At 42.5% G+C, this 27472-nt stretch overlaps 1 protein-coding gene across 1 annotated transcript in view; it reads right to left on the bottom strand.

The window, feature by feature from the left end:
* CTR9 (CTR9 homolog, Paf1/RNA polymerase II complex component) overlaps window positions 1–5051 on the bottom strand; it is a 28031-nt gene extending 22980 nt beyond the window's left edge. The window contains exons 1-4 of the mRNA XM_054026375.1: window positions 4882–5051; window positions 3240–3338; window positions 1169–1408; window positions 454–571 (exon numbers count right to left, since the gene is read on the bottom strand). Of these exons, the coding sequence (XP_053882350.1) occupies window positions 454–571; window positions 1169–1408; window positions 3240–3338; window positions 4882–4926 (502 nt within the window). The 5' untranslated portion in view covers window positions 4927–5051. The remainder of the gene's footprint in view (window positions 1–453; window positions 572–1168; window positions 1409–3239; window positions 3339–4881) is intronic.
* Between the last annotated feature and the right edge of the window lie 22421 nt (window positions 5052–27472).

The following is a 27472-nucleotide window of genomic DNA, read 5'->3' as shown; positions in this document are numbered from 1 at the left end:
GGACTTGATTTCAGGGGATAAAAACTACACTGATACACTCAAAGAGACATATTCAACATACATGACCCCTCACAGAGGAATCTCAATTTAAAATATTTTAACCTGGGAGTTCCTTCATATAAGAGCCAAACAAAGGGGGAAGAAGAGGTAGCACATCTGCAGGATCAAGCCATACTACAAGGGTGGACATGTACATAACCACACAGGCATTAGCATACAGTTGTTGATAATGCCCCCACCACCACAGCTTTCCTTTCTGCAGGCACTTCCTGAATCCATCTCAGAATCTTAAATGTGTATTACCCCAAGACAGAGATCTCCCTTCTTTATTGCAAGGCCCACATATGTCTCTACTTACGAGAATTGGGACAGACTGAGAACATGCATTTTCTACAAGTCCTAAACAGAGATGGAGAGACTGGGTTTTTGCAGAGATATTCACAAAATTCTTACCAAGGAGGGCTGGAATATTATTTGGAGACTGGTTGAGCACAAAATGAAACTGGGCGTCAGCCTGGTCCATTTTATCACCCTCCAGCAGACAGAAGCAGGCTCTTCCCAACAAGTGATTCTAGATGAGAAACAGATTTCTAAGATATTATTCTTTGCATTTTTATGCAAAATCATAGTATTTGTATTTGGGTCTTTCTTAAAAAAGTTATAAAAATTAAACTAAAGAAGAGAGTGCTAATGTACTACTTTAAACCTCATTTTGGTATTTTATGATGAATTTGATTCTCCTGCATCAAGGCCTGTGGCAATACCAACAGTGAGACTGTAGGTTTCCACAATTAATTTCTACAAATCACATACCACCAAAGTAGGAAGGTATATTGAGCAAAATGTTTAGGCCAACACACAGGCATAGTTACATCAAGACGCTTGAGCTAGAACCACTTTTATTCTAGGCAGTGCTACACAAGTGCCAATTTAATCCAAACGTTTGTGAAATGAGTAGTGTAACACATACTAATGAGGTTGTAAGGGCTTGCCCATCAGTGGCTACCTTCCCTTTAGGGTACAATAATTAGGTATCTGCTTCCTTTCAAAAAAATGTACTTTGAATCCAGAGTTGGAATATGGATACAATAACAAAGTTACAAACTAAGTTTAATGACACAGTTTATAGCTATGATTCTTTGTATAAATGGACTCAATCTTTTTTTACCTGATCATACATGATAATTTTGTCAGCCATAGTATACAGCAGGGTAGCTTGTGTAATGAGCTCCTTCTTGTTGTCTTTATTCTTTTCCTTCCGTGCCTGCTGTACATAGTATGCTGCCAGAGTATCCAAGCATGTCATCTGATCTTTTTCATGGTCTCTATAATCCAAGTTACCATCTATTCGTGCAGCTTCCAACAGTTTCACAAAATCTTCTGTTTTTCCTTGTTTGTAATATTCCAACTATAAAAGCAAACGACATTTTAAATACTACATTTATAGCTATTCCACCATGATATTTTTTTCCAGTTAAACTGCAGATATTCACTTACATACACCTCTACCCCAATATAACGCGACCAGATATAACACGAATTCTGATATAATGCGGTAAAGCAGTGCTCCGGGAGGGCAGGGCTGCGTACTCCAGCGGATCAAAGCAAGTTCAATATAGCGCAGTTTCACCTATAATGCGTAAGGTTTTTTGGCTCCCGAGGACAGCATTATATCGAGGTAGAGGTGTAGTAATGTAACATGTTTCAATATAGCTCCTTGAGTACTTTTTCTTAGTACAAGATCTTTCCACTGATTAATTACATACACAAGTACCACGATTGTTAGAACGGGTACTCTGCTGCCCACAATAATTCATTCATTCATTCAGACACACACACGAAAAATTATTCAAAGATGAAATTGTTGGACAGTACACAAGTGATCTGCTACTCCTGTCCAAAATAGCTCTGGGATCCTTAAGTGTTCAACTGGACAACCAGAGACTAAGCAAAACAAAAAAAAAGTCAGTTTGAAGCCTGCCTGCAACACGTCTGAGACTACAGAACCTACTAAAGTAGTGTACGGTAGTCAGAAGAGGGTGAGCATCCTCATGTAGGACTTCATCCCCACAACCTTCTGGTACAGAAGTGAGCATCCTACCAGTCAGGCTGTAATCATTCCAATTTCATTCATTCATTCATTCATTCTCTTTCTCTCTTTCTTTCTCACTCACTCACACAGGTTATACATTAGGAAGAATACAGTAACCAAACATTCATGTCAGTTACAGCAAGTAAGGTCTTTTAATCAAAATGGAATTTTAGTTTACACAGAAAATGTCCAGGATACCAAATTTCAACTATACTTACACTGCTAAATATCAGTACACCAAGACAGTATAAACATCAGACAAGAGTTTTACACATTCAAAATTGAAATAGCACATAAAATACTCGGAGGGTTAATTTTATTTATGAGGAGAAAGTGAAATAATTATTCTAGGAAGCAATAAGGTTTCTTCTATTAAAATGGAAGAGAGACGTATTTGATTATGCAACCATGGAAAAAGCTATACCTAAACTGGATTGCCAAATGTGATATAACATCTTACATTTACAGTGTTCTAAAACACACTACATACTTTTGGAAAACACCTTTGGAAATTTAGCCAAAGCATACACAAGTTGAACTTTACAAGGAAAGAGTTCAGACCATTCAATCCTAAAATTCTATGTTGTTGATTCTTTTCATAGTCTCTTATGGCCATTTTCTCTCCATTCACTCTTTTCTTATTTATCAAAGCACTTCCCTGGGAACTGTTCAGATCTCCCTTCCGGACAGCATAAACTTGATATGGTAGTTATGTGAATATTGCTAGCACTGATCTTGCCTCATTATGATGCATAGCCTAGGTAGTAACTTCTGTGTTACTAAATTAAGAGTGATTTTTTTAATAAGCACAATCAAAGAGACAATTTTATTTTTCTCGATTCACCAATGTATTTTTCCCCACTATATTTGAACACCCGTTTATCAGGACAATGTTTTTTACTTTGAAATACCGAAGTTAAAACAAAATGAATGAAGTGTGCAATTTTTAAATATAGTAATAGAAGCAGCTAAAAATGGTATCATTTAATTACAAACCTCAAGTTGTAGAGCCTCTATTGATATCTGCAATATCAAAATTGATGTAAGAAATATCAAGCCCAGAATTAGTGACCTAGAAGAATAATTTAATTTCTTCTGCTAACAAATGCAATATAGTAGAAATTAATTTATTTGCATAAATACTGACCGCTAAAGCAATCCATATGTGCAGCTGAGTATGTTCCTGTTTCAGGATACTTATAACTTCATCCCCCTCCGGTAACTGATCGAAGTCAAGCTCAATGACCTAAAAGCAAGAATAATATTCATGTTAAGTGTTAACTCATGTTATCTACTTCTTTAAAGTTCCATTTAAAGTCTATATTTACAATATTTATAATAGAAACTCAACAGAAACCCTAATCCTCACTCTCTCCAGCATGCCAGAAATTAGATTAGACAACCTACAAGAGTCTGGATTGTCCACTTGAAGAGGTTTTCCCCACAACCACCCTCCGAATAGGGTGACCAGACAGCAAGTGTGAAAAATCAGGATGGGGGTGGGGGGGTGGAGGTGGGTAATAGGAGCCTCTATAAGAAAAAGACCCAAAAATCAGGACTGTCCCTATAAAATCGGGACATCTGATCACCCTACCCCCGAACAACATAGAAAGTAAATATCTATGGGGTTGGGAGCAAATACTGTCCTCAGAGCACTAATGGCCACAGCCGTCAACAGAAACTGAACATATTTCAGAGAGCAGAATATAATCCATTTTTTTTTGCAGTCTATGGGCAAAGGGAGAAAAGAATAAATCTGTCCTATTATTTATACAACACTGACAATGTGCTCAGCAACGTAGAAAACATAAAATGAGTCTCTCTCAAAGAGGTTATGATCCAGAATACAGACATATGAAAGAAAGGTTGGTCCAGTGGTTAAGATGGCAAGTTTCAAACATAGTAACAGCTAATTGCAGTGAAAGATTTTTTTAAACAAGTATGTGTAAGAAGTATCTAGTAACAGAATATAACTGCTTCACCAGTTTAATAACTCATCTTCATACAAGTTTTGAACCAATGTAAGTTTTAAATTGATTTAATTATACTCATGTAAACACCTGTGTGGCACTCTTAAATCTATATATCCCTATTGTCCGTTTAGTTTATGTTGGCAAGGAACCCCCTTAACTCAACTTGATATAAATCAGCTTTAAACTGAATTAGGAATGTCCACACAAGGCTTTCCACCGATTTAACTAAGCTGACTTAAAAACACACTTTTAGCTAAGCTGGTGTGACTTTGTACATAGACAACATGAAGTTTAACCACTCCATACTACAGCTGGACAGCACATGGCCAAATGAAAGTTACTAGTCATCAAAGGAGTTCGGACTAAGCACCTTAGTGTCTTTGTAAGAGGCTTACACTTTTATTATTGAAGGTTTTCTTGGGGGAACTAGGCCATCATCCTCTTCCTTGTGATGCGTGTGTGAAAACAACCACCACAACGTGCGGCAGGGGCCGAGGCCCCGGGGCTCCATTTCCTAACAGCTGCTTTCCTCCCCATGAAAACCGGACAGGCTCAATCCCGCTGGACCCCAAGGGGGGAGCGACAGGCTGGGGGGGGGAGCGACAGGCCGGGGGGGGGGGGGTTTAACGGAGTGAGGACGGCTCACAAGGCCCGTGGGTGTGAGTGTGTGTGTGGGGAGGTGTCAGAGTTATGAGGCCACTACACACAGACACACTCACTCCTGGGCCCCCCCGCACAGCCCCGGGGCCCCCGCCCACTGCCAGGGGACCGGAGGGGAAGGAACCAGGCCCGGGGCCGCCGCCGCGTCCCCCTCACCTCGTCAGTGTCCCGGAGGGGGATCTCGATCGAGCCGCGCGACATGGTGCTGCTCGCGCTGGCGCTGGCCCCAGCCCGACCGCTTCAGCCTGGAGGTGCTGCCGCTGCGAGCTCCGGGGCGGCCGGCAGCCTCCGCCTCGCTCGGCTCCCGTCGCCCCGCGCACCCAACCCCCGTCACAAACACGCCCTTTGACCCCGGAAGGGCTCCGGCGAAAACGGCCCAACTTCAGCCCGCCTCCCCCGAGACCCCGCCCCCCAGCCCCGGGGCTGCAGCCAGCCCAACCCGGTGACAGGGAAACACCGCCCCTCCCCCAGCCCTTAACCCCCCTCCCGGCGCGCCCGCCATTTCCCCGCGAGCAGCCCACGCGTGTCCGAGCCGCCTCGTGCCGAGCCGCGCTAATGGGGCGTCGCCCCCTGGTCCCTCGACGGGCCTGGCCGCGGTGGGAAACGGCATGGTGGGCAGCAGCTTGGCTTGGCGCCGTGGACAGGGGCAGGCCGCCGTGTGGGAAACGGTGTCAGTCTCCGCCTCCCCTGAGTGCGTGTCGATTCAGTTGTAGTGACAAAAGTCCGTTGCTGGTATCGCTTATTTCCCGCAGGCCACCGGCGTAAGACAAACGAGCCAAAGCTCTTTTTTCGCCTGCGTAAGCTGCGTCCGAGTGCCAGCAGCAAACCTCTCCCCGTGTAGACAGAGCCTTAGGGCATGTCTATACCTCGAAGTTGTCAGCAACTTGGGGGGGAGGGATAGCTCAGTGGTTTGAGCATTGTCCTGCTAAACCCAGGGTTGTGAGTTCAGTCCTTGAGGGGGCCACTTGGGGATCTGGGGCAAAATCAGTACTTGGTCCTGCTAGTGAAGGCAGGGGGCTGGACTCGATGACCTTTCAAGGTCCCTTCCAGTTCTAGGAGATGGGATAACACAACTTTGGTCTTTCATGGGTGCTTTAAAAAGTCCCACCCCCACCCTGGCCTGCAAAAGGCAAAACTTTTGCCAACGCAAGTGGCACTGTGAACGCGGCTTTGTCGGCAGGAGCGCTCTCCTGCGACAGAGCTAACGCCGCTTGTGGGGCTGGAAGTATTTTGTCCACAAAGGTGCCGACAAAGAGCATTACACATGCTGACTTTTAGCAAGAAGGCTGTGTACTACCTTGTCGCTAAAAGCTGCGTGGCGTAGACAAGCCCTTAGTTGGTATGTGTTATAGCACAATTCTTATGTGCCTCTTTAAGGGCATGTTCCTTTAACCCTTTCTCATGCAAATAGCCTGGAGACACACAAGTAAACTGTTACTCGCTTGAGTAAGGCCTGTTCATGTGATTAATGGCTGCATTATTAGGCCCTGATTCTGCAGCTGACTGCACAGCAGACTCTTGTACAGCACCCCATGAACTTCAAGGCCCTGATAAGATTTGTGTAGATAGGCTCTCATTCAAGTCCTCAAAGAATCTGAATTTTTAATCAAAATCTAATAAAGTATTCAACAACCTTCTCCTAGCATTTGGGGAAATAATTTGCCAATAGAAATGTTTATTATTTGACTATATAAGTGATGCAATAAAGTAGTAAAATAATTTGTCCACATATGATGTACTGTACATGGGTATCACGCTGTGTCCATGCATATACCCACAAGTACACTTGTGCTGTTGTTACACGGTGTTGGCACTACCATTTCAGGGGTGGTATCCCAGTGTGTTGTGCATCACTGCAGACACCCTAGGAAGTGCCTTGCTGTGTACGGTTGGTGCTATTCCCCCTACCATCACACATTTGCTGATAACAGTTCCTGCTCATCTCTCCCTCCTGCCAAACTGGGTGGAAGGCATGGAGAAACTGGAGATACAGGATGAAATCTGGGCTGAACTTTCTGACGGGGTGAAGACAACCAACTTTCATTCATGTTCCCTGGACAGATATGATGAATGCCAGTAATCTGGTGAGCTGGAGCCAGTTCACAAGAACCGGTTGTTAAATTTAGAAGCCCGTGTAGAACCGGTTCCTAAAGGGGTGGGCGGGTGAGCAAACTCTGGTCCGCGGGCTACATCCAGCTGCCCAGCCCCTCCCCTGTTTCCCCTCCCCCCTCGCAGAGCCCCAGCGTGCCGCGCTGCTGGCGCCAGCGCTCTGGGCAGCTCCGGCCGCTTTGAGAGGCATGGTAAGGGGGTGGGGCTGCGAGCTCCAGCAGCCGCACAGCCTCCTTACACAGCAGCATGGTAAGGGGGTGGGGCTGGGAGAAGAGGTTGGATATGGGGCAGGGAGCGGTTGGAGGGGGTAGAGGCTCAGGGGGGCAGTCAGGACAGGTTGGGGGGAGACAACTTTTTAAAATACCCATGAAAGACAAAAGTTGTGTTGACAACTTTGCAGTGTAGACATGGGTTGGGTAGGCATGAGAGTTCCGGGGGTCTGTCAGGATGGTGGTGGATGGGGTCGGGGCAGTCAGAGGACAGAGTGGGGTGAGTTGGGTATGGGGTGAGGTCCTAGGGGGCAGTTAGGGTGGGGGGGTCTCAGGATGGAGTAGTCAGGGGACAAGGAGCAGGGGAGGTTGATGGGTTGTGGGTTCTAAGGGGGCAGGATGTGGGTTGGGGTTGGATGGGGGAGGCAGGCACGTGGGGCTTGTACTCGCTGTGCGGTTCCCTACCAGGTCTTCGGGGGGGGGGAAGAGAGAAGGAGGTCTTCACTCGCTCCGGGTGAAGTGCCTGCCACCGAAAAACCCAGAGCGAGTGAAGACACCCCCGCCGCCGAAGTGCTGCCAAGGACCCGGTTCTTAGAATTTTGGGAGCTCATCACTGCCAGTAATGGCAGAGGCCTGCATGGCTTTTTAAATTGTGTTTCATTGTTCTGTATATGAACCAAGCCATAACAATGTTTATCTACCCATTTTCTGTGATGTGATTCTGCTGCTTTTAAAACTCCCAGTGCTTTCTGTGAGCAGATAATGTATTTTCCCCATTCCCCCCATGTATCCTTAGGATTTTGGATATTTCTTAAACTGAGGCAGGGATTGTGGGTGTGGGATGGACAGAAGAGTGTTTGCAGTATGATGGCCCTAGTCAGCTACATCATTCCAATCCATGTTCTGTGAGTTACATGGCACAATACCAAATTTGAAAACATCTTTAGGAAGGGTCTACACACAAATGAAGGAAATTATCACATTTATTAAAATTAGTATATGGAACATGTAACTGAAATCAGGGTGGATTTGATTTAAATCAAATTGATTTTAATCATGATTTAAATCACTAGTCAGGAAGACTGGATTTAATCATGGATTTCTACATAAAAATGCATTCTTGTTAGCTGTTATAATCTTAATACATATTTTCCCAACTCAGATAGATGTAGGTTTCATTTTTAGAAGATACACACTATACATTAATCTGAAAAGTTTTCAAAATAAATCACTTAGTTTTACAGCTATATCAGAAAATGAATGATTAGTTATTTCATTTGACAAAGGTAATTGAAGCAGATACTTATGAAGTCATTAGGAGGTGAACTATCTCCAATTCAACAGGTTAATCATTAATATGTGGAGGATTTTCTTGCCATGCTATATTAGGAGGAGAATATCACCAGACAGACATTTAAATTGTTTTATTTAACTAAAACATTATGTTGTCTGGATTTTTTTTCTTCAACAGCAAACAATATTTTAACAAAACAAGCATATGAATTTAGTTCAACATTCAAGTTTTTTAAAATCAGGTTTGTTTTTGTTAAAATTGTTTTTAAACTAAAATAGTAAATGAAATATTTTAAAAAACAACCAAAAAGTAAATCAACTATGTCAGCCAGGTCAACATGAGAAACTTAAAAATTGGCTTTTGCAGCTAACTCAGTCGTCTTCACCTTCATTTTCCTGTTTGTTCATAATCTGAAAAAGAAAAACAAGCTTTCCTGCTTTTTCAGGTCCCAAACGATTTCTCAATTTGGAATGAATTAGTCCAAAGGAAGAAAATATTCTTTCTACACTGACAGAAGCTACTGCTGTTAAAAGTGAGCTTATCACTTCAGTCTCTGAATCCAAGTGCTTAAGTGACTTCCACCAGTTCACTGGTGTGACTTTCTTTAAAACATCAGCAAACATATTTCTTGAATGGTTCACCCTTAGCTCTGAAGTTTATTATAGTTGGCATTATGGAGGGATGATTGCTGGATGTCCATGTCATAGCCAATTCCTCTTCAGCAGTTAAGGTTTGACCCTGATACCGAGTATTGAGAATATTTGCAAGAAAATGAGCTGGAGATCGTGCTTGTCCCATTCTTTTTTTAATGCTTGTAATTTAACTTTGTCATTGCATATTTCTCTTTTTAAGATCTCCCTCAGTTCCTTCCAAATTTCAACAGCATCAATAAAACAGCTATTTCCCTGCATTTTGTTCAAGGCAAGGCTGGCTCCAGGCACCAGCCCACCAAGCATGTGCTTGGGGCGGCGCCTGGAGGGGGGCAGTGCGGTGGGGCGCTCCTGCCCGAGAGCGGGGCCGCGACCGGGCTCGCCGCCCTCCCTGCGGCGCTCCGGCCGGTCGGGGAGAGCCCCAGCCGGGCTCGCCGCCCTCCCCTGCCACACTGGGGGAGGGGGCGGGGGGAGTGGCGGGTGGCTTTTTTGCCTAGGGCGGCAAAAAGCCAGAGCCGGCCCTGGTTCAAGGCTACAGAAATAGGCTTCAGGGTACTCAGCATGTGTTCAACATTTCTCAAACCCAATGTTGAGAACTTTGGCTGTGACAATGCCATCTATTTTTTCATGATTTTGCTCACAAACTGTCATCAAATTAGGCCAGTTCTTGATATAGTGCTCAAAACAGTCCACTACTGAGTTCCATGGCACGTCTTGTGGGAGAGTTAGCTTGGTTCCTCCCACTTTTTTCAGAGCAGCTGCTGCAAAGTGGTTGTTATGGAAGTATTTTGCAATTTCAACAACATTAGCCTTTATTTCTGGAACACTGAAGTCTTTGGCTAGGAGGTGCATCAAATGAGCACTGAAACCGTATGTTATTAGCTTCGGACTCTTTACTCTCTCAATTTCTTCTCATCTTGGATACATTTGATGTATTGTCTGTGACCAAGCTGCATTCTAGACGTTAGATTTTTTTCTCCCCCCCACAGTTTGTTATAGCTCTTACTGCTACTTCTTGTAAGTATTCTGCTGTGTGCGCGCGCATTTCCTGATATATCAATTGTTTCTGTAAGGAAGACATTCCCTTCTTCTGTTGTCACACGAGCACATACAACAGGATCGTTGTGGACATTGCTCCACCCATCACTCAGGTTAACCATTTCACCCTCTACCTTTTGCACACTGCTCAATTTCTATTTCATACACTTTATCCAGCAATTTGCCTGTGACATCTGCTCTGTTGGGTAGGCTGTATCCTGGTCTTAACGACTGAACCATGTTAATGAAGTGTGGGTTCTCAATTGTACGTAAAGGAGAGTTTGTTGCATAAACAAACTGGGCAATTTTTTCATCAATTACCTCTTTTTGTAATCTGCTGTTTCTTATCACAAATTTATCTGTGGTTGTTTCTGGATGATGGGGATTCTTTTTGTTACAGGAGATATACTGTGGCTATGTGACATACATGATGTGACTGAAACACTGTCATAGGCAGATAACTCTGAAACTATAGAAAATGATGGTGATCTTGAAGGTGGATAGTCTTCTGAATCCTGTATGCTGAGGATGGATTCTCCTAAACAAAATAAATCAATGCAGTTATTTAATTATTATTATTACCATATGGCTCATTTAGTATTACTCATTGCATTCACTGACACTCAATACTACTTTAAAGGTGAAATTGTAAAAGGAAGATCTGCCTATTTCAGCTATTTATTTTTTATCACAATTGCATCTCAAATGATAGTACCATAGAGTAACAACTATATTTTTTGCTCAAACATGAGAATTCAAGAATAGTCCAGAAGGAAGACAGGAAGTCCTTAAGAAAGAAGTATGAAATAAAAAAGTTTACCAACCTGAAGATCCTGCATGTTCAGACATGTTCCTTTCATCATCTTCAACGCAGCTTCCTCCTGAGAAGGAACACTTCCCATGATGTTTCATTCAGGCAACCAGGCCTTGCATTGCTTTGTTACATGGTTTGCATTTTGGACGCATGCCTGTCTTACCCAGAGGTAGAGGAACTTCATTAAAATATTCCTAAACTGGGTCCCTTTTACAGCCTGCTGCCATTATAGGTTTTCACTTCCAGTGAGAGAATGGTATGGTAGAACTCAAATCAATGAGGGCTACACTCAGAAAGACCTCAAGACTTCTGGAATATGCTGCTCAAAATTTCACTTGTGTCTACTGCCTGTCCCTCCCGTCTCACATTTATCTCCAGATCTCTTCTCCTTGTCCAGATCTTTATTCCACCCCCAACAATCTTCTATTCATTGAACTTTTTGAAACTTCGCACTTTTAGAGAGAAGTAAGGGATTGACTCTGGGTACACAAATTTGCAGAGGGACAATAGGGTTGAGGTCTGCGGTTTCTCACCTCTATAATTTATTTAGAAACATTTTTGCTATTAACAGGCATGTTATTTCTGGAGACATAAATCCACAATTTGAGAACTGCAAAACTAGGCATCTCTGATGGTATCTTCTACACTGAACACTGAGTCCTATTGGGTAGATAGAAAGATTAACCTAAATAATCTATACAGAAGCCTGTGGAACCTCATAATATTGGGTCCCTAATCCCAGAATTATTGGAACTCATTTACAAAAAACTTTTCTTAAACATTACATGAATATATTGTCTCATACTATAGAATTAGAATTTATAATCCCTATTCCATGGTGAGATATCTTTGAGCTATAATGTATCTTAATTAAAACTATCTTTAGATAGGTTTTTTGATAAAATGCTTTGAGGAAAAACCCAATTTAAATAAAAAAATCTGATTGATTTTTTTTTTAAAAAGCATTGATTTTTATCCACCCCGACTGAAATATTTTTAAAAGGAAACATCAACCAAGAAAACATAACAGGGTCTGGGGGGAGGTGGGAGAGGCCTGGGATGCCAAAATACAAGTTTACCCAGGGTACCATTTTCCCTAAGGCCAGCCCTGCAGCTAAGTCCTGGCTACAGGATATGTGCTATGGGTTATTCTGATATGAGGCTCCCTCAGTCCCTCCTGTTGAAGCTGTTGCATTCTAGATAAACGATGAAAGAGTGGTTGGAGCAAGGGGACTGGACCTGTGGTCTCCCACCTCCTAGGTGGGTGCTCTAACATCTGGACTATAAGGTCATTCTCAGACTCTCTCTCTCTTTGGGCCAGAGAGCAACTAGCCACTGGGCTAAAGGTTATAGGGTGGGATCCAGCACCACCACCTCATCCTCTGGCCAGATTCTGAATGGGGCCCAATCCAGCTGGCAGCTTCTGTGTACAGCTTAAGTGGACAAATGCCTGTCTTTACCTGTGCATTGCTCTGGGGTTTAGGTTAGAGATTGGTGTCAGGACACTTGGAGTGAGGCAGCAGGACATGCCCAGATGCAGAAACTTAGGCCTGATCTACACTTAAAAGCTAGGTCAACATAGGGTGCTCATTGGTGTGAAAAATTCACAGCCTGGAGCAGTATAGTTATTAATCTGACTTAATTCCAGCGTAGATGCAGCTAGGTCGACAGAAGAATACTTCTAAGTTCCACTATAGTGCTCATAGTCCTAAGTGGCTAGAGACTTACTCTGAAAAGATAGGCACCAAGTGAGTTTAGGAGCCTACAGGCTTCAGCAAGCATTTTGTGGATCACAGTAGAGCCAAATCTGGGTTTTAGGCACTTAAACTCTAGACATAGGCCTAAATCTAGGATTTAGGCACCTAAATACCTTTATGCATCCCACCCCTACAGCCATGAGTAGCATTTGAGACAAGTCATGTCAGTAAGCACTACTCTCATTAGTGTTTCCAGGCTTGAGTCCTATGGTAGTTTTTATAATATTTTTCAAAGAGATGTGAAAAGAAATTGAAATGCAGAAAATAAAAAGACACAATATTGTTCTTAATTGAAACCCATGAGTTTGATCTTGTGATCCTTATTTAGATCAAACACCAATTTACTTAGACTCTGTGTGAGGGTTTACACCCCTCCTTACAGTGCAGCACAGCCTAGTGGCCAGAGTCCATATAAGCGCCCCTGGTGGCAGGGCCATAGGACCTTACTACCGGCTCAGCGAGGGGGTCCTACCAAAACATGCTAGGGCTTACCGGGGTCAAGGTACCAGTCCATCACCTCCCCCAGGTTGCTCCCTACCAGCTGGGGAGTTGGGGTCTCCCACAGATCCCAGGGTTCTCCATATCCATCACCTCATCTGGTTCCTCCGGCTGTAGGGGTTCATGCCAGCCTATAAAAGCCTCCATTCCTTCAAGAGCATCCGCTGGTCCTCTGCAGGCACTTCCCAGTTAGGTCCTTCCCCTGTGGCCACCAGCCCTGACTGAGCTGAGTTCCCTCCTTTTATACTCAGTGAGCATCTGGCGCATGCCCAGTACAAATGGGGCGGGACTTCCTCTGTCAGAGCTACTGGTCTGACATCACTGGGGCCAGGGTGGGGTGGGACTACTCCATCATACCCTGATTCTGCCATCTGTGTTGCTTGGATCTCTGTGGAGCCTCTTGCTCCATGCAGATGCATGAATCCACCTGTGAAGAACAAATTGCAGGATTGGGCTCTTAAATTGGTATTTTGCCTCAATTACGACTGCAGGATCAACTCAATATGCACAATAAAGTTACTGGAGTTTCAGTATAAAGTATACAGTGGGTGGTAATTTACTATAAAAGAGCAGCTATGATCATCTAGTTTTGAAGCAGTATTGAAGGAACAAAAAGACAAGGCAAAAAACTACTTTTACTGAAAAGAAAATCATAAGGATCAGTTAAAAGAATACCATTTTTTAAAATATATTTATTTCAAGGAAAAATGTATTTAATATATAACAAGGGATCCCATTTCCCCTTACATATGTATGTCAATTGAAATAGATATGTTAACATCATTTAATTTTAAACAGAATTATAAACTAATTGGTTTCTGCTGTTTTCATTTGCATTATCTTATTAGTTCCTAGGCAAGTGGTACATCTGATAATTATAAGGTTCATTTTGTTTCACAATACAGGGAGAATGGAAACTGACACATTAAGGAACAAAACTAGACATTCTGATTTGAATGTTGACCAGTGCATTTTAATCAATGTGGATTCTAAGATACTTTTTCAGATGATATACATCTATCACCAGAGAATAGTAACTCTCTATTGAAAGACTCTGCTGAAATTTCAGAACCTGTGCTCCCTCCTGTGTTAGACCTCCCTGTGTTTTTTACCATTGAAAGTAAATATGCAAATTTTTTGAAATGTGACAAGTTCTGATTGCAGATACTAATAAAGGGCTCTGTTGTGCCATGGAGACATTGCCCTATGTTTGGGGCTTGGAAGAGTAAGAAGTCTTCCCAGAGCTTTTCCAATTTAGACAACTTATGCCCCATCCGCAATATGGTGTTGTGCACATAGGGGCTGGAAATAGGGGTCCTCCTGCTCTTTCTTTGATATAGAGCGTATTACAGTTTGGTTCAGTGGTTCTCAGCACCCCCACTATAAAAATTGTTCCAGCACCCCTGCTTGTACATAAATGGCCCAAAGAAACCCTTATCACTCCCTCTTCATTAAAACAAATGCTAGTACATTGTGTAGTGCTCTAATTTCTAACAGTATTGGCTTGCTCTTTCCTTCAGGGTGCAGTTTAAGGTTGTTAACTTTGATTGTTTTAAAAACTATATGAATTGGGGCCTAACTACCTGAGACCATCTCTCTCTCTAAATGAGGGGCAGTTGGGGTCAGCAAGGTTGCCCAAGTTAACAAGCCCTAATTTAAAACATCTGCATGCTGTTGGATGGTGTTTTCAATAGCAGACTGGAATGTGCTTCTTTTGCTGCTCGAATAGAGCAAGCAACTATTGGCCTCTAAAACATAATACAAGTCAAAGCTTTTCTCAAGGGTTTGCTAGAGGATGTGATGGCTGGGGTTGGAAGAGACTGCTTTTGGGATTTTTCCTTTTCTTTATGAGACTTGGGGAAAACAGATTAAAAGTGGCAGGTTTTTATTAAATGATGGATATGTGTCCTGAAGCCATAGCATAAGATATATTTTGAACTTATAATATTTCCATTTAGGAAATGCTAGTACTGCTGTCAATGAAGGCGTAGCTAATAATATAGTAAAAGTTGCTGTTACTCAGAAGATGATTTGATCAATATTACTTTGAAGCTTGCAACCTTAAGGAAACAGGTACTCTTGTTCTACTGGTACTCAATCAAAATAGGACAGGTAAACATATACTAAACCAGGGATTGGCAACCTTTCAGAAGTGGTGTGCCGAGTCTTCATTTATACACTCTAATTTAAGGCTTTGCGTGCCGGTAATACATTTTAACATTTTTTAGAAGGTCTCTCTATAAGTCTATAATATATAACCAAACTACTGTTGTATGTAAAGTAAACAAGGTTTTCAAAATGTTTCAGAAGCTTTATTTAAAATTAAATTAAAATGCAGATCTTATCAGTTTAGTGTGATCCTTGCCCTTGCTTTTCCTTGCTGAGTTTTCCAATGTCTGGCATGTATTTGGATACTTTAAGCTGCACACAGGCTTCTGAGTGATCACTTGTTAACAGGCTCCAAGAGGGACAGAGGACAGATTTAATGTGTGAAAATACCTGTTCACACAGATATGTGGATCCAAATGCTGAAAGCATTGCAAACGCAATTTTCTTCAGTTAAATTTCACTGGCAGGGACGTCCAGCAGGTCAGAATAGAGGCCCCATGATCTCTCTCTGTAGCTTCAAGTGCGCTCCGCAGATCCACAAACTTTGATGTCCACAATTCTGAGCTTTTTAACTGAATGAGTTGCATTTCGAAATCTTCAACACCCATCCACTGAAATACAGACAAATCCAAGTCGCTTTCATTGAACTTTTCAGGTTTAATTAGAAAAGAAAGCATTGGGCCAAATGGCTGGAAATCTTGAAATCTGTCAGAAAATTCTGATTCCAGTTCTTGCATGTACTTTCCAATCCCATCGACATTGACAGTGCAACGTGTCGATAGCTCTTTTATGAGTTGGAAGTAGCGGAAAGTAGAAGTTTGAATATCCCTGGAAAAAACCGCTAGTTTCACAACAAATCTTTCCAGGATTCATAAAGATTCAGAACTGTTTGCCCTGCACTCTGGAGACAGAGGTTGAGTTAGTTTAGGTGAGCGGTTAGAAACATGAGCTTACACAGCCATTTGTCATCATCCAGTTTGGGGTAGTTTTGTTCTTTTTCCGATTAAAAAGGCCTTGATTGCATCAAAACACTTTACAAAGCGCACCAAAACCTTGCCACGACTTAGCCACCGAATGTTGCTGTGAAGTGGGATGTCGTTATAAGCACTGTCCATTTCTTCTAGCAGTGCTTGAAATTGTCTGTGAGTCAAAGCAGATCGAGCAACAAGGAAATTCACAATTCGCACCACTGTATTCATCACATTATTAAGCTCTGAATTAGAAATTTTAGCACACAGGTTTTCTTGATGGATGAGACTGTCAGACGGCCAATTTGATCTTCAAGTAACTTTACAAATCCCTTCTGTTTTCCGACCATGGCAGGAGCACCATCTGTTGTCACACAAAATATTTTTCCGATGTCAACTCCTTGTTCTTCAAAATGGTTTACAAAACTTTCCAGTATATCTTCCCCCTCTGTTGTGCCATGCAGGGGTTTTAGGCAACATCGTTCTTCTTGGATTTCATCGGAAGCACAATATCTTGCAATAACTGCCAAACGTGGAACGTCATTTATATCCATGCTCTCATCAACTGCAACACTAAACACTGATGTGTCTTTCAATGCAGTCGTCTGCTTTTCCTTAATGTTTTCTGCCATTTCACTTATGCATCTCTCAACTGTTCTGGCAGAGATGAGCAGTCCTTTTATTCTAGATATGATTGTATCTTTATTTGGCAAATCATTGAACAAAATCTCCGAACTGCTGAGAAAAACTTCTTTTATGTATTCCCCATCTGTAAACGGCTTTCTGTTTTTTGCAATGCACTGTGCAGTCTTGTAACTTCCTTCTGTAGCTTGATTTTTACTTACACTTAAGCTTTTAAAAACACTGCTTTGCTTCTCATAGGCTGCTACTGCCTTTTTGATTGATTCAGTCTTGTCTGCTTCATCAAGAAAGGTTTTCTCGTGCTTCGTTTCAAAATGTCGTCGAACACTTGATGTGCGACAGACAACACCTTCATAACAGAAAGCACAAATAGCATGGTCCTTCTCTTCAATAAATCCAAATGCATCTGTCCAAGCAGGCTGAAATGATCGAACATCTAGTTTCGCTTTCTTAGGAGCTGCCATTTTGTCAAATATTCCCTTCAATTCTCAGTGGGGAAAAAAATGGCGATAGAAGGCAGGCACAAGGTCAAATGCAGTGTAGTCTGATATAAGCAATTTTAAGATGGGGGTGCTGAGCTGCACCCCCATTGTCTTGTGTGCAACCCTCACTGTACCAGGCTGGGGACAGTGGGCCACAGCGGGGAGGCTGCAGAGCACTGATCCAAGACCAGGAGCAGAACCCAGGGTGGCCTGCTGGGACTCCAGGCTGGAAAGCAAGCTGAGCAAGGCTGGAGATCCAGACCCTGGCTGGCAGAAGGTCAGCGGCTGGAGCTCCAGATCGGCAGCTGAGGTGAGTGGAGCTGGTGGCTGGTAGGGCTGAGCAGGGCCAGAGGCCTGGACCCTATCTGGCAGGGGGCCTGCGCTGGAACTCCAACCTGAAGCAAGGTGAATGGGGCTGCGGCGGGGGGGACCCCGGCTGACAAGGGGCCAGCAGCCAGAACCTCAGAGCAGCGACTGAGTGGCTTAGCCCACCCCGCTCTGGGGATTCGGCTGCTGGCTCCTGCCAGCCGGGGTCTCAGCCCGCTGCCAGCCTGGGGTTCCTTCACCCAGGCCAGCAGCGGGCACTGAGTGGGACCGGCGGCGGGACCCCGGCTGGCAAGGGGTCAACAGCGGGAACCCCAGAGCGGTGGTGGGCTGAGCAGCTCAGCCCGCTCCAGCTCTGGGGTTTCAGCCACCGGCTCCTGCCAGCCGGTGTCTCAGCCTGCTGCCAGCCTGAGGTTCCTTCACCCAGGCCAGCAGCGGGTGCTGAGTGGCACCGGCGGTGGGACCCTGGCTGGCAGGAGCCGGCGGCGGAAACCCCAGAGTGGCAGCGGGCTGAGCCGCTCAGCCCGCACCGCATGCCACCTTTGGCACGCATGCCGTAGGTTGCCAACCCCTGTACTAAACTGTGCTCCATATCATTGCTTTTTCTACAGGACTAGTTCCTGCTTCTGTTTTTATAAAATATTTGGAAGATGTGACAGGACAGAGCCATGAGAAATGCAGATTATTAATCCTCTACAATATGTTAGACCCTAAAAGACAGAATATCTTTATTGATAGAGAAACATTTCATGCTACTATGAAAAGCTGGATAGCCACATGCTGTCATGATTGATAACTAAGTGTTTTGTTTTGTTTTTATTCAAACTGTTTTGACTTGGTTATACACCTCTACCCTGATATAACGCTGTCCTCAGGAGCCAAAAAATCTTACCCCGTTATAGGTGAAACCGTGTTATATCAAACTTGCTTTGATCCTCTGGAGTGCGCAGCCGCGCCACCCCGGAGCGCTGCTTTACCACGTTATAGCCGAATTCGTGTTATATCGGGTCGCATTATATCGGGGTTGAGGTGTATTTGATTTGTATGCATGATGGATCTGATACTGAGGTCAGTGGGTGTTTTGCCTTAATGAGGCTCTTGAGTATGTCCCCAAAGTTTACTATACAAACATCAAATGTGAAAATGAAGGAATGATAGTTTTATGGTTAAGGCACAGCATTCAATGGGGATCGCTGGCTTCTGTCCTAGCTGTTCCATTGACTTCCTGTGTCACATTAGGCAAGTCACTTAGGGTATGTCTACACTACCCTCTGGATCGGCGGGTAGCGATCGATCTATCGGGGATCGATTTATCACGTGTAGTATAGACACGATAAATCAATCCTTGATCACTCTCCCATCTACTGCTGAACTCCAGCAGTGCGAGAGGCAGAAGCAAAGTTGACGGGGGAGCCGCGACCATCGATCTAGTGCCACGATGATGTGAAGTAAGTAATTTTAATTCGATCTAAGATACGTCGACTTCAGCTATGCTATTCTCGTAGCTGAAGTTGCATATCTTAGATCGATCCCCCTCCACCCCCAGTGTAGACCAGGCCTTAGGTCTAAATCCACACCTGAGTACCCAGCCTGCTGACTTAGATAAAGCTCTGCCTTCTCATCTGTTTTATCTATTCCTCACAACTACCCATCTACCTGCACAGAAGAGGGAGTAGCAGCCTTATGTGGGTTCCTCCCCATTTGTACTGTGACCTGTAGGGAAAGTAGCTTCACTTCATGCCCTCTTACTCGTCTTCACAGGCATGAGGAGCAAGAGACAATGTATTTCTGACTAATTATAGAGCAAACCTGTCACCTATGGTGTTTGATATAATTCTGAAAACTACAGGAAGCAAACTTTCCCACAAAGAAGAAAGAAAGATATGTGCAGTGTTTATTTTGATCTTTTTAAATAGATGGACTTATAACACTTTCTAAATTCAGTATTTCAGATGATGAAGCTGATGAAAATAGGTCAACAAGTAAAAGGAACATGCGTAAAACTAGTAAGTCTCTTTGGGCTTGCATGTTTTATAGACTGTCAAGCACATTTTGGGCATTACTGTAATATGCTATAAATAATAAGCTTTATTACATGTCAGTTTTGCTGCATATAATGTATAACATTTGATTAGGTACTTAAAACACTTAACCATTTTATGAGTGACATGTTAAAGCTGTAAATTTCTCTCTGCTTTCAAGGAGGAAATACATCATTTCTATCTGAGGAAGATTATGAGACATTCCAGGGAACAGCTGAAGACATGTATGTTTCCTATAGTGTATTGTTTAGAAATGTGTGCCTGATTGCAGTGTGGCAGGAAATTATTTCTTTTAGACATCTTCATGTATTGTTTTTTGGCCTATTTTGTGGGTATTTATAATGTTACATTTAAGGTATGGGTATCTTCTATTCCTGACATATTACTATTTAAAATAGTAGAGCATAATAAAAAATCAGGTCAAACCCTGCTGGTCTTAGTTAGGCAAAACTCCTATTGGATTTGGCCCACATTAAACTGAATATGCACTACATATATCATCATTATTTGAAAACTGCAACTTAAGATCATGTTATCATCTGGAAAAAGAGCAGTTTGGTAATAGCGAATAGTATCTTAAGTGTTTTACTTTATATAACACACATACACTCTCTCTCTCTCTCCCCGTTTCTGTGTCTCTCTCTAAATTGGTTACATTCACCTCTGGAGTTACTTCATTGAAATCAACATAGTTACCCCAGAGATGAATTTGTCCAACTGCACATAGTTAGAAGGGTTTTCATTTTAATTTTAGATTCAAATCTACCTGTGCTGACCTTCTTGGGGTCGTTATTATTTTTTTTTATATATAAACCCCTTTTCTCTAGAAAACTAAATATTGTTTTCAATGCATATTTCCCTCCTCCCCCCAATTAGGGCCCCTTTTGTGCCTTGTAAGTGAAAACTCTCTCATCTAACTTACCCATATATATATATATATATAAAAGTATATATAAAAATATACTTGAGATTGCCTAGCTCATAGATCCAGCTGGATTGCCTCTTCTGAGGGAAAAATCCCATGAGAAATGTTCAAGGGAAGGAAATTTCCACAAGAATACTTTTTAATGGGTTCTACTGTTTTTATTGTGGGAAACAGTTGAGCCACAGGCCATGAGTGTCAAGCACCTGTATCCAAATTTGGTAGAGTCCCAGCATTCCCACCCAGCTCCCCATAGGCATTGACTTTTGTTTTTGGCGATGGGTGCTTTTGAAGAGGGGTGTGTGTTTGGGGGAGCACTCTGCCAGTTTTGGGGGGAGGCTATTTTCAGCATATTAAACATTTTTTTCATATTCTAGTTATTGAATGTGTCTATCATTGGCATCTTAACAATTGAATCATTATTAAATTAGTAATGAACTACATAATTACATTATCATGAATTACAATATATTAAGATCATTGCAATCACCTACAAGCTGTCTTCACTAACATCCCAGTTTAAAGATATTATGTCTCACTGTAGCTTTCTGGATGAAACTGTCAGCAATCTTATTTACATCTAGGTTCTCTGGTATTATTTTGATGCACGTTAAGGACAGCTACATTATTCAGTTGCGTGTGTCCCACTGATGACTGGAGATAATTTTTAAGTCTTCTGAAGCAAGAGAATGAGCATTCCACAGTTCAGGATGATACAGGCATAGTGAGAAGGATTCTTATGAATTTGCAGTACTCTGGAAACATAGTGCTTCTAGAGTACTGCAAATGACTCTGAGATCTTTCTTGATTTAGGCATCATCATTTTGTATGTATTGTTTGGATTATATTTTGCCATGTGCATTACTTTGCATTGAACATTGAATTTCATCTGCCATTTTGTTGCCAAGTCACCCAGTTTTGTGAGATCCCTTTGTAACTCTTTGCAGATGTTTTGGACTTGAATAATTTTGTATTATCTGCAAACTTTGCTACCTGTTTACCCCTTTTTACAGATCATTTATGAATATTTTGAACAGCACTGATCCCAGACCAGTACAAGTCCCTGGTGGTGGTGGGGGGGGGGCACCTCTATTTACTTCTCTCCATTCTGAAAATGGACCATTTATTCCTACCCTTTGTTTCCTTTCTTTTAACTGGAGTGCCTGGGAATGCTTTCAGGATCATCTAATGATCCTTAGCAATTTAATTTAATGGCAAGCCTTTTATCTTAATCACCTTGACTCTGTTTATAAACCAACTCCCTGTCCCAAGGGCAGAAGCTGTTAGCAGCACAGAACTCATCAGATTCAACACTCAAGCTGATTCCTGGGTGCCGAGCCCTGGAGCACCTAGGAAGTCAGTGCCTATGCAGTTCCCTAGGATCTGTGGGAGGGGAATTTTGCAGAAAAACAATAAAGCCTGAGGCTATATTTTCTTTTCCAGGGAAATCTGTGGGACTAAATATTTGTGGTGTGGAGGACAGAGGGAGCAAACATATTGTCCGCCCTATGACCTCCAAGGCTTTTCTCCCAGCTGGTGCAGTCTCCACTCCTTCCCAGGAGCGTAGCTGGGGGGAGGGGGGGAACAGGGGGAGCGGCTGCTCCACCACTGACCACATTCTTCAAAAGTGGCGTCTTAGGTGCCGACTCCCTGGGTGCTCCGAGGCTGGAACACCCACAGGGAAAATTGGCAGCCCAGCTCCCCGGTCCTCTCCCCATACACCTTCGCCTCCACTCCGCCTCCTCTGCTGAGCGCACCGCCACATTCTGCTTCTCCCCCTGGCTCCCAGCTTGTGCCACGAAACAACTGACTTGCAGCAAGCCAGGGAGGGAGGGGGGAAGAGGGGGAAGGAACGCGGTGCTCTGGGGAAGAGGCGGGGCCAGGGGAGGATTTGGGGAGGGGTTCAATAGGGGCAGGGAGGGGGTGGAGTCGGGGCGGAGCTGGGTGGAAACAAAACACAGTGATCTGGTAGGAAAGAACAGAGATTTTTTCCAAACGAAAGCTACAAGAAATTAATAAACAAAAAAAACCACAATGAAAAATGTGGTCTCCACCCCGCAAGTGCTTTAAAAGCATCGTATCAAGTGCATACCACATTGCCAAGAATGGAAAGCCTTACATAACTGGGGAAAAACTGGTTCTCCCGGCTGCAATTGACATTTGCAGGACGATGCTTGGATGACAGTGCATCAGAGAAGTTAAAAATGATCCTGGTGTCAGACAACACAGTTAGCCACCAAATCTCTGACATGTCAGAAAATATCAAGGCACAGCTGATCTCTCAATTGCAGTCCATTTTATTTGCAATCTGGTTAGAAGAAACATACCCCATACCCTAGTCAAAAGATTTATATTAGTGTCTTTGGATTTTCAAGATGTTCAGCAAGGGGATTTGTGTTCACTCCTTCATTTCAGGCCCAATCCAACATTTCAACGGGAGTCTTGGTTCCACAAAAAATACAGGCTCAGGCTCCGGATTTTCTTCTTGAGATGTAAGCCAAGAGAATTTAAGTTTCTCATATTATTACAAGCTGAGAAAAACTCTTAAAACTAGCAGAGACGGCTAAAAAGTACAACCATAAAAATATCCTGAGACTCCGTATAGTATGGACACTGAAATGCAGAAATATGACTTGACATGCAAAACAATCACAAGTGGCAAATGAATTTTGGATCATACCCCATTTGATCCCTTCTTGTTCCACTCATTCAGGTCACCTTTATGGAAGGGGGCCTATACGATCTGAAAAAACCCTTCTGGTATTAGGAAGGTAGCTCCTGGAGGCTCCAGCTAGATGAGGGCCCATTGTGCTAGTAAGGGCTGGTCCACACTAACCCCCCACTTCGAACTAAGATACGCAACTTCATAATAACGTAGTTCAGTTAATAATGTAGCTGAAGTTGAACTATCTTAGTTCGAACTTACCGCGGGTCCACACGTGGCAGGCAGGCTCCCCCATCAACTCTGCGTACTCCTCCCGTGGAACAGGAGTACCGATGGCGAGCACTTCCGGTATCGATCCCAGAAGATCGATTGCTTACCGTCTGACCCAGAGGTAAGTATAGACGTACCCTAAGGCCTAGTCCCCACTAAGCCCCCACTTCGGACTAAGGTACGCAAATTCAGCTACGTTAATAATGTAGCTGAATTCAAAGTACCTTACTCCGAACTTACCGTGGGTCCAGACGCGGCAGGAAGGCTCCCCCGTCGATGCTGCGTACTCCTCTCGGCGAGTTGGAGTACCAGCGTCGACGGCGAGCACTTCCGGGATCGATTTATCGCGTCTTAACCAGACGCGATAAATCGATCCCAGAACATCGATTGCCTGCCGCCAGTCCCTCCGGTAAGTGAAGACGTACCCACAGAGACAGTCCCCTCACTCCAAACAGACAGAGGATGGAGTATTATCCCCATTTTACAGACAGGGAACTGAGGCCCAAAGAGATTCATCCAAGGTCTCCCCAGGGAGTCTGTGGCAGAGGCAGGAATTGAACCTACATCTCCCAAGACCCAGTCTGTTGCTTTATCTAGAAGCCCATCCCCTAAGTTGCAGATGCCCCCTAAAGAATGGGAAATGCTCCAGAGCTCATGTCTGCACCCCACACTTTCCAATATAAAGTTAGCACTGTACACTTTGTATTCTGTGTTGTAATTGAAATCAATATATTTGAAAATGTAGAAAACCCCCAAAAATATTTAAATAAATGGTATTCTATTATTGTTTAACAGTGCGATTAATCGCAATTAATTTTTTTAATTGCTTGACAGCCCTACCAAAGACGCGAACAGAGTGATAGATTAACTATCTAAACTTGGACTGTTAATCTAGTTCCTTCACAGTAAACTTAAATGTCACCATCTCTGTATGTTATGATAGCTAATGCCTAGCTTCCCTCCCCCTCCTCCTCCCCCCAAAGGTTTTACAGGAATTTATATTAAAAGAACACTTCTTGCCAGTTAGTGTGTCAAAATCTGAAGCTTCACCCACTTTCCCCCAAAAGAACTCCCTCTGACTTGAATAGGAGTTCTGCCTCAGTACTAACTTAATAAAAAACTTGGGGGAAAAAAAGACTTCAGGATTGGTGAGAAGATAGCATCTCTACAAATACTGTTTCAGACAGTGATAGGAGACAAATATGGGCCAAATCACCTGAGACTGTACCTTACTTTAAAATGTCTGCTGGTAAAACAGTTGAACGTGTTTCTGAAATGGGCCTTTTTAGCACTCGCACAAGTTTTAACAGGAAGTTAAAGCAACACATAACTTAGTCAAATTATACAAGCAAGTATTCATGAGCATAGAAATCAATACCAAAATGAAAAGCTAACTCTGGTGAGTGAAAATACTTTATCAAAACTCTCCAGAAGAAGGAAACCTGAGAAGCAGAACAAGTGAAGATGGGGAAAGTTAGTTGCTTGTGGTTTTTCAGTACAGCAAAAAATCTTTCTCTATTTCCTATTTAACTCCTCTGTCATTAATGCAACTTTTTAAAAACTAAACTTTCATATCGACCATATATAGTTTCATTAGGTAACCAATTAATTTTCCTTTCCTCTTCACTTTTTTAACTTTTTCCTTCTGTTTTTGTCTTTTCTACTCCATTCCCTCCTTTTCTCTTCCTTGAACCACTCCCCATTGTCGGTCTTCTCTAATCACTTTTTAAGGTCTACAGCTATTAACACACCAGTGTTTTTTCTTCCTGGATGGACAGCATGCCATACTGCAAAGGGTGATCTAAAATCAGCCTCTTGTGGCCTTAAATCCTGTAAATGTGTGCATAGGGGCTGACTTCCTCTGCTCCCGGGGTGGAGGTGCTTGATACCCTGCTCTGCCCCACGCCCCCTCCCCGGCCTCTTCCTGCTTCCCCACCTCCCACTCCTCCTGCCCCATGCCTCCTGCACACCGCTGAACAGCTGATCTACAGCATGGGAGGCACAGGGAGAGTCGGGGAGGAGCTGATCGGCGGGGCTGCTGGTAGGTACTGAGCACCCACAATTTTTTCCATACCCTGGAGCACTCACAGAGTCGGCGCCTATGAAAGTCTCTTTTTCAAAATAAATGTGGCTGATGTCCATCTACCTTACAGCATGCAGCAACCTCTGGAAAATTTAAAATATGTACCGAATGAGCTTGACGACATCAAGAGCAAAACAATGAATTTGTGTGAGGAGAATCATGTGGTTCGTGGTTGTTGCAGAAGACTGGTATGTATATTTTTTATTATATTACATCAAAAGATGCTGTATTTTTTAATAAGAATTCTAGCAACTATTGTTAGTCTAGCTGTATTTCACATTTCATATTATTTCTGGGTCATATTTGATAAGGGCCTGATCCTGCAAATACTCTGAATGTAAAACTTAGACATAAGTTGGTACTCAAAGCATGGAGTGTTTAAAGGATTGTGTTCTATGTTGCTGAAATAATTTTAAAGTTGTACTAATAAAATATTTTCTAATATTTAGAATAAATATTTGATGTTAACATTTCTATAGGCTTATTCATAACCTTTTAATGATGTGATAAGATTTAACTTTTCTGATAACAGAATACAAAGAAATATTTCATGACAAAGGGCCCACAGTATGTGGGAGTTCAGTTTAGCTTGCTGGCTTGGGGAGCAAGAGATTGTGGAACTGGGAAGCAAACCAAGGCTTCCACAAGACAATGCAAAGTACAGGATCAGCTCTGAATCATGTTTTTAAAAATCAGAGTGTGTAATGATATAACAATAGAAACACTGAAATATTAATATGCAGGCTAAACAATATTTAATCCTTGTTAGTCACTGTATTCATTACTAAAGGATGTTAAGTTTTCATTGACGAATACTCTTCTTTTCCCATCTGTGTATTTTCCCATCTGTGTATTTTCATGTAACTTGTTTTTCTTTTTATAACATAGAAAAAACAAGTTGAATCTTTCACTTCAAAATTGACTTTGTTAGAGGAGGTAAGTACCAGATCACTTTGAAATGTCAGAGGTTTAAGTCAATAGCACACAGTCTTGCTTGGCACACTAACAACTATAGTTTTTGTTTGTTTGTTTTGTTTTAAAAGAAAGAAACATAATTGAGGTTTTTACAATGTGTCTTTATGTCAAAACAAACTGCAAGAGATCTGAATTTTTAAGACTCAAACTGTTAACCCAATGGAAGTAATTGCTAGGTACAGTAAGTGTGCTTTTCTGTTACTTAACATTCTTTCTTTGTCTCTGGGGATAAGTTTTCTCTTGTTTTCCATATTTTTTTTCTTGTGCATTTTTAAAATACTCTTGTTTATATAAACAAAAAATCATTAATTTCACTTCTCATCTGCACTGGATATGGTAAATCGCCCAATCTTCTGAAACTAAATTCCAATGCAATAATAGGTATAGTTAGCACTAACTTAAATCTGTTTCTGCAAGAAAAATCTGTGGAATGTTATTTGTTTCATTTCCTGTGTTTACTTCCTCACTTCTTTTTTTTTTTTCTCCCTTTGGAGACTAGCAACATTTTTATCTGTTTTGAGAGTAATGTGGATGGATGCCAGACTTGAGAGAAGGTGACGGTTTTTAGACCTAAATACAGGCATGGTGCTTCAGTACCTGCTGAATCAGTTGGGAAGGGAGCCAATAACTACCTTTGACCAGAGGTGGATGTGATTTCTAGATGTTATAAGTTCTAATGCCAGTTCCTTGCTAATACAGAACAAAATATGATCACTGATAGAGTAGGTCTTAATCATATTTTTCTTGCTAAATTAAGTCTTTCTCTAAAGCTACACTCCTACTAGATAGATCTGGTGTGTAAGGAGTAGTGCACATCTTTGTTAATATTTCTTGAATGAAACAAGATCCTGTTGAAAATGAAGCTTCCAATAAGTCCTGCAACTTCCATGGATGAT

The sequence above is a fragment of the Malaclemys terrapin genome, chromosome 4 (assembly GCF_027887155.1).
Source record: "Malaclemys terrapin pileata isolate rMalTer1 chromosome 4, rMalTer1.hap1, whole genome shotgun sequence".
NCBI classification, from domain to species: domain Eukaryota; kingdom Metazoa; phylum Chordata; order Testudines; family Emydidae; genus Malaclemys; species Malaclemys terrapin.
Note: the sequence above shows the minus strand (reverse complement) of the source record. Positions and strands in the feature narration are given on the sequence as shown.